The sequence below is a fragment of the Charadrius vociferus genome, unplaced genomic scaffold, assembly GCF_000708025.1.
Source record: "Charadrius vociferus isolate BGI_N301 unplaced genomic scaffold, ASM70802v2 scaffold255, whole genome shotgun sequence".
Lineage (NCBI taxonomy): Eukaryota > Metazoa > Chordata > Aves > Charadriiformes > Charadriidae > Charadrius > Charadrius vociferus.
In genome coordinates this window covers 2,969,298-2,981,412 of record NW_009648785.1, presented here as the reverse complement: position 1 = coordinate 2,981,412, position 12,115 = coordinate 2,969,298, and the positions used below count along the sequence as shown (strand labels likewise).

General features: G+C 41.1%; 1 protein-coding gene across 1 annotated transcript in view; it reads left to right on the top strand.

Annotated features, from left to right (window-relative positions):
• PTPRN2 (protein tyrosine phosphatase, receptor type, N polypeptide 2) overlaps positions 1-10,238 on the top strand; it is a 187,612-nt gene extending 177,374 nt beyond the window's left edge. Inside the window, exons 10-11 of the mRNA XM_009886794.1 lie at positions 3,932-4,005; positions 9,442-10,238. Of these exons, the coding sequence (XP_009885096.1) occupies positions 3,932-4,005; positions 9,442-9,513 (146 nt within the window). The 3' untranslated portion in view covers positions 9,514-10,238. The remainder of the gene's footprint in view (positions 1-3,931; positions 4,006-9,441) is intronic.
• The last annotated feature ends 1,877 nt before the right edge of the window (positions 10,239-12,115 follow it).

Below are 12,115 nucleotides of genomic sequence, written 5' to 3'. Positions count from 1 at the left end.
TCAGTGGATTGAGTTCTTCCAGCTTTTACTCTAAACCACTGCATCAAATTTAGATTGCATGTGGGCTTTCCAGATAAGCAATGTTTAAAATACCTTAGCAGTGTGTGCATATTTTGTGGCCATCTCAGTAAGCACATGATTTGACCCTGCTGTCCTTAGATGCAATATCCCTCTCTCCCAATGTCATGTAACAAATTATATATTTTTTGTTACCTGAAATGGCTCAAACGCATAAATAAAGTGCTATTGGGTACTAAAGAGTGTTATGCCATCCTGTTGTACTCTCAAATTAAAGAGAAAGCCTCAGTGTGGCGAAGATGATGTTGAATTTGGGTCATGTTTCAACAAAATAATTCCAAAAGGAGTTGAAAGCTCACACTGCAGTTAAGCACTGAGCTCCTCTCACCTGTGAAGGCAGGTTGGGTTCAGACCGCGCTTTGTGCCTTGAAAATCTCTTCCTTTGTCCATCTCTGTCACCTTTCTGCAGACTATCATTGCACACATCAGTGGAAGTGAGCTGAATTTACATAATATAACAGCAATCTAGCATAAGTTTGAATAGAAAAAAAGCCTTCATCACAAAATGAGATGTAATAGTGGACTAGCAATATATATTTAAAGCCATTTGTTTTAGGCACAATAAGGGAATAGATGCAGAACATGTAGCGGTGGATGTGGGGGAGGAAGAGAGGTTTGCTCAAGTAGAGAGAAAGCAAGTCATGCTTTCCTATGCCATTTCCTGTGAATTTTCTTATTCCAATATATTTTTCTTCTAAAACAGCTTCCTGTCTTTGCGACCCTAAGTTTTGTTGATCAGCCTCTCTAGGCACTTAGATAGTTCCAGTCACCATAGTATCAGAGGCATTCAGAAATGGAAAACTGGGGTAGCAAACCAATCTCTGCCTCTCACCAAGACATGTGCTTTGGGCAAAATCATACTTTGCTTTCCTTTTCCTTTTAATTACCTGTGGCTGAGGACATCAGAAGTGCTTGTGGGTGACGTGCTGATCACAGCCCATGGGCTGGGGGACACTAGTCAGTAAAAACTGATGTTTCAGGGACTTCTACTGACAAAACACTTCAAAACAAGTTTCCCATCAAGCACACTGGCCTACTAGGACTATTCTTATGTTCCAGTGCAAGCATATGCTTTGGTGTTTTGCTAAATCAGGATTTTATAATCAGGCGTTGTTCATACTATTAGGCATGTCATTCCGTTAATGATGATAAAAAAGCAAGCATCAGTTTGCTAGTAAATGCCTGCAATCTGCATCACAGGAAAGGAGGAATTAACTCTTTCAAAGGTAAGCTCAGAAGCCTGTCTGGCCTTTAAAAGAGTGTTATTAGGTCTCGTCGTGAATCTTGTCCCTTTTTGTCCTGAGGCTAGGGTATTTTCAAATAAAGACTATCCCTTATTGGAGGGGGGACATACACGTTTGCAGCCGTGGGGAAGCCCGTCTGGTGCTCGAGCCTGCCAGCTCCACTGGGAGGATCTCTGTGTTCATCCTTGCAGCGCACTCGGAGGCCAGCTCGGGACTGTGCTTAACCTCATGCATGCATGTCAGTGTCTTAAATTTTTCTCATATCTTAATTTCTGAAAGAGAGAATTCCTCTTATGTTGAGCCAAGATGCTACTGGGACATTTTAATTCCTGGTAATCTAATGAGGCTACAAGTAAGGCTGTAAAGCTTGTGTGGCACACACACAAATTTGCTCCCATGGACATCTGCGGTGGAACAAGAAAAACCCACCTAATCGCACGTGCATATGTGAGCCTAAACACTGAAATGAGCTACCGTGTTACACCAGTGCTCGAATGTACAAAGCGTGTACCTTTACTGATGCTTTCCAGATGAATTACCACGGCAAAACCTGCAACAGAATTAAGGTATAATTACTGTCATCGTTATCAGACTTTACAGCATATGTGAGTATGTATTGCTCTGCGCCGTTGTAAGGAGGTTTGGAGTTTTTTATTTCAAAATAAAACTTTCTGTTTTTTCTGAAGCTCATCCCTGTCAATTCCTAGAGGGAAAAAAAGCAAATACCATACAGTGCCCCAGCCCGTGGTAATTAGCAAAACAATCTGTCAGATACCTTTTCTAAGTTGTCACTGTTATATTTACTGAATTAATTCATTCTATTTCTGATACAGCTGAAGAACATATTTTCATTGATATGAAGAACGTATTGCAAATTAATTATTCTTCTAGACCTGATGTTATTTTAAAATATTTTCTTATGTCTTTTATTAAAGGAAACCAAATTAAATAATTTACTTCTAGTTGCTTTCCTGAATTTTTGGAAAGATGATATTGAGTTATAAAGTTGAGTTGGGTAAATGAGGAGGTGCATAATGTTCACATTGACATGAACCTAATTACAGTTAGACTTAAGCCCTTAAATGGCAAGACTTGTAGCAACAGTGGTAAGCATTGTCCCCAGCCTGCAAATCGAGTCCTGGGAACTAAATAAATATATGTTCTAGATGTGTACAAGTGAGCTATTGCAGCAGTAAAACTTCAGGTGCATGACCTCCAAGTTAGGGACCAAGACCCCTGTGAATAGTTGGGGAGATTTAAACGCCTCCAGAAGGAAGTCCCAAATTGGCACAGTCTGGGCTAGGAGATTCCTGGGGTCAGGCAATAGGAAACGGTTGTCAAATTGCACATCAAAGGGCCACAGTTGTCTTCAGAGTACACCACTAAGTATCCTTCAAAACGGAGCAGATTTCAGAATGTAGCTGATCCCTGTCCTTGATCTAATGATGAAAGTGTGTGTACAGCAACTTCCCGAGCTTCAGGGGCTTCAATGGCTACAGACCCATATCTGCCCTAGAAGAATGTATGAACATCCAGAGCAGTAGAGAATAGGATAGCAGAGATGGGGCAGTTACACTTGGACTAGGGTCACCCTCTGCCCATTTGCTTGATGCTTTGGCACTCTGTGATGTTCCTGCCAGATGCAGAAGGGGACGGATGTGAGACAGACAAGTTCTGTAGCTGAACTTCTCAGCTCAAAGGATTTCCAGCCAGGCTTCTACTCTTGGAGTTCACACTGGAGGGACCAAAATCCTGATTTTTCTTCAGTCCCCTCAAAAAACATGTATCTGCTTAGGCATTGATGGAAAATGAGAAGGGTGGTCTTGTAACATGTTAAACTTGAGGAAATTGAGGAGGAAATCAACATCTCCTTGTCCCCTTTGGTTCTCCAGGCTCTGGGTTATTATAAGAAAGGCAAGAGGCAGAAGGGCTTGCTTTGCTCTCCATAGACCATGTTTGAAAAGAAAGCACCTCCATTTGCACTGAGGAAGGGAAGCAGTGCCCACAGCAGCTGGGCTCCGAAAGCCTATTTTCTGCATCCTGGTGATGCCGATTGCTACACAGCAGCGGTGTCCAGACACCCCAAGTGTAACCTAAAGAAAATGCCATAGATTTGCTGGCTGAAACAGTGATCACGCAGTGAGATGGTCTGGCAGGTCCTGAACTAGGAAGCCACAGACAGGTTTTCTGGATCTCAGCTGCAGGTGACAAAAGTTCACCTAAATCTTGTTTTAACAGCAAAAATCTTTATGTGGTTCAGGCCCCTAATTCAGTGCATACTCTTAGGAGTGACAAAGGGGCACTCGGTGGCATTGCCATGATGGACCCGTAGGTTCTGCAAAATATATTCTGCTCTAGGTGCAGAGGCATTTTTAAGAATTTGTTTTTCTCTGGCTTTTCTTGAATTAATGTTAATAAAAGCTGCCCCAACCTCTTATTTTTCTATATGAACACAAAAATTGCAGCTGCCTGCCAAGTCTGCTGAGAGATGGATGTAATAATTTTCAATTGGACTGTTAGCCCAAAGGGAACCCGATAGCAAGAGATTGACAGATGCAGCATGGATTATCTTGTGCTCTGAACTCAGCCCAATTTGTGGTTTGTTGCAGGTGCTAAAGAGATTGATATTGCTGCTACCCTGGAGCACTTGAGGGACCAGAGACCAGGCATGGTCCAGACAAAGGTACTGTCAATAAATCCACTGGGATTTTAAATACATTAAAGGTCTTTCACAGTAGTTGTTTTCATGACAGAAGAGAGAGGGTATGACCTAATTTAACGCAGGTCGCTTGCTGATTACTCTGTTTGGCTCCCTACCAACTGAGGTTTATTTATGCTGAAAATTTATCTAGGCTACTTTCTTTGGTGTTTACTGCACTTTCTTGTAACATCTCCAACATCTATCTTGATTACCATATATGAAGGGCAGTCAAGACAACAATCTATAGCCTACTAAAGAAAGTGTGCATTTGAAAGAATGTTCTTGCTTTAAGCCTGAAATATGGATTATTTTCTTAGAGTGTCTATGCTTAACTGTGCATGTAATATTTTTTTTAAATCTTCAACTCATTAAAGAGAATGTAACTGCTGCATTTGATATGTTTTTTTCTGGAAAGAAAAAGGTTTTTTAATTAAAGGAAATACAGTTTTGTAGGAAATCAAGTAATTTTTAGTATCTTTGGATGGAAGAGCTTGCATCGTGCCTAAAGCCATGTCCTTTATGGATGTAGCATGGTGACTATATTTGTATACTTCGGTGAGGTGAACATCTTACTCTATAATTCCTCTCAGTTGTAATAGTTTTGACATTTTTCCACTATGTAAAACTTTTAAAGATAGCTGATGGTGTGATTGTAGTGCCTTAAATAAGAAATGAAACTTTCTATTATTAACCATTTCAGTGATGTATGGAATGATATCTTGGGGTATTTGCTGCAAGTTAAGAGCTGCAAATATGACAATAAAGAAACTCATTCATGGCATGAAGACCAAATAAATCTGTATATGACATTGTAAAATATCGAATGAGAGTTATAGCCCCAAATGGAGTAACAAGAGCAATGTGACCACACTTTATCTTGGCTGGCTGGAACTGGTAGGAAAGTCTGCAGCATTTAGGGAGTTGAAATTGCTGAGGGACAAAGGTGAAATAAATGTGTTTTGCAGGAATTATTGGTTCATAACTTTTCTTGAATCTCTTCCTAATCATTTTATCTTCCCAGTAATACTAGGAGAGGTGGTACTGGAGAACAGTTGCGGGGGCATTAATTATTGTATACCAAATAAGTAAGTGCATGAAAAATAAAGATGAGCCAGTCAAAGCTACCTATTCTTTATCTGCAAGTAAGACATAAAATTGCACAAATCTTTCTTCTGCTTTGATTATTCAGACTGGAAAAAAAAATGTGTATAGCACACAGTATCCAATGTCACATATATTTAATCTGAGGGAAGATGCAAGTCTGGAACTACACTGTAAATGCGTCCAAAATATATGGCAGCTCTGTAGAAATATAGAGCTCAGATTCCAGTTGCCCTCTCAGGGCAGAGAAATTACAGCTTGTTGCCTTCAACAAAAGAAAAAAACATCGCTCCAGAACCAAAGAATGAGGTTTAGCGAACAACTTCTCTTATTTAGCTCAGAAATAGTTACCCAAGTCCCATGGAAGTCTCACTCAAGACGTGTTTTTCCCATCCAAACATTTATCTGGAAGAGCTCCAGAAAAGAAATATATTCTGTGTTTTCATCCAGGATGAAGAATTTTCTCAGGATATTGCTTATCTCTCCTCTTGCTCCTTCTTCCATCATTGTCATTTTCTCAAAACCACCCAAATCACTTATTCAAGCTAATGTCTTGCAAATTATAAATATCTGGTTACATGCTAGCAGTGCACGATCCCCAGAGAATTTTTCTGATGGATTTAAACAAACCCCTGTGCTTTCCCAACTGAATACAAATGAGGAATATTAGACTCTTAGAGTAATTTAAAACAATGGATTAAAAGTCAGGTTAGAAATGCCAATTACAGAATATCCCTAGGCAAAATAAACACCAACTTACTTGAGCAATGTTATTGTGTTTCCAGCAGGCAGCGCTCCACATTTTCAATAAGAATGTGAAAGGTTTGTTTGCAACATTTTGTCTTCTGGAAGGGATCTTTAATTCAAAAGCACTATATATAATAAATGGTAATGAAATTATAACGACATTGTGCATTTCTGAGAAGCATAATAGAGGGTTGGTGGGTTTGGTGGGTTTTTTTTGCAGGGGAATCATAAAATAGAATTGATATGCCACATGTGAGAGGAAAAAGTAATGAAGGAGGAAGCATATTCTCTGTGATGGGAAAAATATATATTTCCTTTTTTTCTCTCTCCTTCTATATCTTTCCTCTCACAATCTGTAATATTTAGCTAAGGTTCTTTATTGTATTATATATGCTACACATACTCTGTTTTCCTGCGAAATTTTATTTGTAGACTTAATGAAACATAGCTTATTATTTTTGACTAAATATATTCTTGTCAACTCTGCATTACAGATGGACCAACACCACAAAATGCCTGTCCGGCTCTGTTCTCTAGGCAAAGCTAGATGTTAAGTTCATCTCCAGTCAATCTTGTATATGCGAATAGCATATGTGAATGACAGTGTAGCTGTACAAAAACAACAAACTGAGCTCCTTTGAAAATTACTGAAATTAATTTGATTTAACTGTAGTTGTTCTCATGGAAAGGTGTGGGAGGTATGTAAAGGCTCTTCTTTGGAGGGTGGTGATACACATCAACGGAAGCTGCACTATCTGCATCTTGCCTGTGTGTATTATGCAGAAGGAGGGAGGGGGAAGAGCTCAGCTGCGCCATCCCAGAAGGACAGAGTCCTCACACATCTCATGTTCCTGCTCTGCTGTCCCCTTTGCTGCAGTGTTTCACAGTCAGGTTTGAGCTCTGGCTGTAAAAGTTTTGCTTTGTAAGTTGTTTTGCCTCATTAATTTAGGGTCACACCTAATGTTAGCTGGTGGTCTCCCCTCAACCTGTCTCCATACTACACTTGGGAGTTCAGGTTGATCAGTCCATGATCCTCGGACAAGACAGACACTTTACCTCAGGCGGTGCAGTGGTCCCTTGTGCTCACGTGAGGGGTACCGCTCTGGGAGGGGTAAAGGCAGGTCAGATTGTCTCCAGCCTGACAGATCTTCACATTAAGGTGAACATGTCTCGGACCAACAAAGTTAAAGGGCAGATTTGCTCAGTGAATTACTTTAGAGTAATATAAGCTATTTTCAGCAATGGGACTAATATTAAAGTATTGTAGTTCCTGATCTTACGAGCTTTTCCTGGCTATAAAATACTCGGATGAAGAGCACATTAGGTAGCCTCATCACCATGGGCAGCTTCCCTTCTTCTGAACTGACACCCACATCTCGGAAGAGGCATCTGCACAGCTCTGCAACTTGGCTGCATCACTGTGTCAACCCCATCGTGCTCAGATCAGCCTCTTCTGGTTTTGTGCTCCCCGTGCTCCGAGGACTGGCAGCGATGGGGACCAGCTGTCCCTCTCACATCCGAGCATCGGCATCTTGGGAGCACCCGCTTTGCCTTTCTCTTGCCAGCCCCAGCCACAAGGTTCTCCCACCCTGCCCAGGCTGCTCCGCAGGTCTCTCACCTCGCAGGGCTGCATCAATGGGGTCCAGCAGCTGACGTCTCTTCCTGCCAAGGCTCTTCTTCCTGGAGGCAAGCACTTCTGCCTCTGCCCAAATTTCCTGAAGCTTTTTGAGCCAGTACAAGCACCCGGTTTGGTTCTCACACAGTGTGTCCAAATGAATGCCCTCTCTGCCCCCACTGCCCTCCAGCTCCTCTCACACATTCAGTGTGCTCCAGTTAAAATATAACTGCTGCTCCTGGGTGGCCATCAGCATTTCCAGGCTTTGCTTTAATTGCAGAGACCTTGGGAAGCGCGAGGAGGCATAGGCAGGCGTATACACCATTTTCTGTGCCTAATGAGGATGAGTCCTACTCTTTAGGGTGAATTGATGTCTGATTAAAAGCTATTGGCTGCAGTCCAGCAAATGTACAAGGATGCCACTTTGACAGCACCAAGCAGACAGCAAAATTCTTGAATGTCAGTGTCTCTGAGAAATTATTCTGAGTTTCGTTCTTGTTTTTCTGCTCAGGAACTGTGCCCATCATTGCCTGTCTCTGAGGCATCTCCACATGGGAGATGACTCTGCAGTGGGGTGAGACAAGGCAGAGGAGACTGGCACTAAACTGCAGGAATTAGAAGTCAGCCGCGTTTCTGAACTACGAGTTACACATCCATAGTTTGTTCTTTCATCCTTCCTGCAGATTTCTGCAGCAAAGTGAAACGCTCTGGAAAATGAATGCTATTAGTCCATTAATCACCTTTCAGGGCTGACTGTGTTCTGCAGCCATCCACCACTGCTGCGTACATACCTGCTACCATCCTGCACAGCCCCTGGCAGGGCAACCTGAGGGGCGGGAGGTACCCACCAGACCACCAGTTTCCTCATTGGAGACACAGGCAGTATTCCAGCATTGCTCTCGGGATACTTTGCAGGGTGCATCTCAGACCTCCATTCTCAAAGTTGGTTCTTCAATGGCTTTTGATCCTGGCTGGCTTAACCCTCTGGAATACTTCTAGAAAATCCAGAAACTTCTCCACAGTCCTTGTCTGGTGTCCTTGATTTGCTGATATTCTGAATAAACTGCTTACATTTCTTTTTTCATCTGAAAAGTTGCAAACACCAAGTCATTCCGTCGGATATTTCAGTAAGCTAAATTTCTGAGAAAAATTACTTGCTTAGAAAATATAACACCTATTAACCTTGAGGAAGTAAAGCTCCTTTGTCCTTCTGTAGGACTAGACGGCTCAGGAGTGTGTTAGGGTTGCACTTGGATGGGATGGCCATTCGTGGCTGTGTCCTTCACAGCTCTGCCAACCCAGCACAGAAGCCTGTTAGTAATTTTGGTTTTATGCTTACAGTAAATTAATAGCAAAGAAAAGCCTTCCCAAGTATTTTTTAAATAGGAGTGGTCTAAACATCGTTAGGTAATTTGTGGGTGCAGAAAGACCATTAAAAAGCGAGGCTGAAAAAGAACAACAATAGGCAAGCCAAAAAGCAGGTATTGTTTTATATAATAGATATAAGGTGAGGGGATATTAATTCTAGCTGATTTCAACCAGAAACAGTCCTGAGAAAAGCCAAAGGCTCTGAGTTGCAGCATCTCACCTATTTCATATCTCAATTATGTTAACGAGTTTCCATCTCTGTGTCAGAAGGAAATGGCGGGTGATCAACTACTCCCAAACCCTTCTGACCACACAACTGCAATACATCATTGTGTCCCAATAGCTTAGTTTCTGCTACCAACATTTTTCTCCATTAAAATGACTCCAGCTTCAAGATGCTGTCAAACATGTTATATGGCATCAATAAGCCCAGAACATTTTGTTCCTTTCTGTTGCAGTGTACAGTTCATCCTGCATATTCATATTTTTAACAATGTCTTGAGGATGCTCAGCTGCAGAATAGTGCACCAGGCTTTTGGAAAGTGTTTTGTTTTATTATTCAGAGTATGCGTTTGTTCTCTCCGCAGGAGCAGTTTGAGTTTGCTTTGACAGCAGTTGCAGAGGAAGTGAATGCAATACTCAAGGCACTTCCCCAGTGAGCGGCTCAGCCTCCCGAAGGTTCCCGCAGGATCCATCCCTCGTTTTCCTCATCCTCAGTCCCTGTGAATGTTCTTGGAAACCGTGACCTGACCTTAACTGTGTATCTTCTGTTGTAACCACATAGTGATAGGGTCCTTACAAACTCCTTTAGCTGGTAAAAGTTCAACAGTTAAAATGTGTATTCTGTTTTTTGGGGTTTTAAACAAATTTTTAAAAGTACATTGAAGCCTCGGATTAAGTGACAGAACAATCCATCTAGTTCCTTTCACATCCTCGAAGCCCTGAATGTCACACTTTGAAAGCACACATTCATGTTCTTAATAGCAAATATACAGTATCGTGGGTAATTAGTGCAGTCAATATAGTCTCAGAAAACAGTGTTCTGTTATATTTTGTAACTTTTCAAAGGCTGAATAAGAGGGGGGGCCTGAAAAGGATGGTGATTGTTCCTATACAATGCCAAGCTAGAGCATGAAACAGTGCTGAGGGTGTGAGTAAACACAGGTCCAGGCTCTGCCAAAGAGAGCTTGCACCTTCTCATGCTGGGCTTTGGCAAGCAAATGTTTTCTTAACTGTTGTTTACTTTTCAGCTTTGTGCCATGAATGGAAGAAAATCTGAACTATGAGTAAATAGGCCTGCACAGTTGTTGCAACCGGGGAGAACAAGTTGGTCACATTAATAGGAAGCTGGGGGATAACAAGCACAGCAACTCTGACCATGTACCTACCACTGACAGCATGGAAAAGGAGAGTGCAGACTCATCTCAGGTGATGGGGAAAGGTCCTGTCAGCAGTCAGGTAAATGTCCGGAGCTGTTACAGAAACAGATTGTTGATTCTATGGGATTACTGAGGAAGAAAACGGGACTCTCCTCTTTATATTTTTGCATTTCCCTCTGTAAAACCGTGCTGTGCCATCCTTTTTAGCTGGGAAAATACATTTCTGTAAAAGCCTGGCTGAAGGAGAAATCTCCAGTCTGCATTTTATGATTCTCATCGCATTTGTCTGATCCAGACGTTCATTGCACCTTTCTGCAGAGGCTCTGCTCACTCCTTGTTCTGAATGACACCTATTTTGACTAACCATTAAGGGATAAAAAAAGCACGCAGGTTGAATTTCAGAGATTCTTGTGTTCTCAAAATCCTAATGCCTACGGCTGCAAAGTAATGCTAAAATGTATCTGTAAATGGTTTGGTTATGCAATCTTGCTTATGTGAATTCACAGGTTTAGTTGTGGTACGCTTCTGAAGGAATTTAAATTATTGATAGAAAGTACTCTGATATATTTGAATGAAGGGCCTGCGAGTAAAATTATCAAAGGCACTTAAGTGATCTAGGCTCTTAAATTCATTTTCAAAAGTGAATACTTGGATGTTTTTTCATATGTTATCCTACGTCTCCATGATTTAAGAATCTGGGGTGCTTTCTTTCCAAAATCATAAGCGTTGTGTGCTTGAAACCATATTAGGCTAATCATTTGACTTCAGCACTGGAAAATATATCATTGAATTTAATTTGGGAAGGGGAAGCTTTTATAAACTTCTGATCAGTGAAATGTTAAAGATAACAATATCACAGAGTTTTGCTGGCACAGAGGTAACAGGCATCTATCGAAATCAACCATGTTGCAATTTTGTGTTGTAGGTGTGGATGTTGGTGATTTCTTCTTTTTAGTAATTAAAGAGCTATTTAAAAAAAAAAAAAAAAAAGCAGAAGGCTTGTTACTTTTTGCCATACATTTTTGTATGCTTTTCTTGGTATGTGCTGTTGCTTAATTTGTGCGTTCCATTACTGTAGCAGTACAGAGCAGTTACTGCAGATGCCATCATCCTCTTAAGTACACATACTGTACATTAAGCCACATGTTTATTTTATGGCCTAAGCATTTTAGAGCTTTCCTAGCAATAACTAAAAAAACTAATGGAGTATGAATGAGAAAATTGCCTTTTTCATTTGATAATTTAGGTTTAACAGGATTCTTTTATTACTTTAGCTAACACAAAATTGCAGATCGGGGCAGATGAGATCAGTTTGAGCAGTATCAGCAAGTGTTTGAAGTAGATTTACTGTGAGCCATGTACTGCAGCTTTCTGAAAATACAGGTACTTATATCCAAACAAACCATCCAAAGAATCAAAATTAGGGCATCCTAAGCCAAGCCCTCCGATTATCAGGTAGAATTATTTCCCAGTGTGAGATGCTGTGCCATTACCTACTGCCAATGGGCTAATGGGTTTTTAGCACAGATTTCTGCCCTGGGATTCATTAGCATTCGCCTTCTGACTGTCCCTGTGCATACCACAAACATGGCTGACGAGCCTTTCATTTGCACTTCAGGAATATTTTTTAATTGTTCTTTTGCAAATATTTGCATTTCATAATAGCAATTTCAGGATGATCCCTATTAATTCACAAGCAGCTGAGTGCAGGACTTAAATATTGCTCTTCATGCTTCGGAGTTTATTTAGCGTAGATTAGAGGGCATTAATCTTCCCCAAGGCTAATGGGGCAGGGATGTATTGTTTTATTCATACTTGTAGACCAGTTTACACAACAGAAAGATGCAGTCTTACTCAGAGGGTTAGAGTATCTCCCACTGAA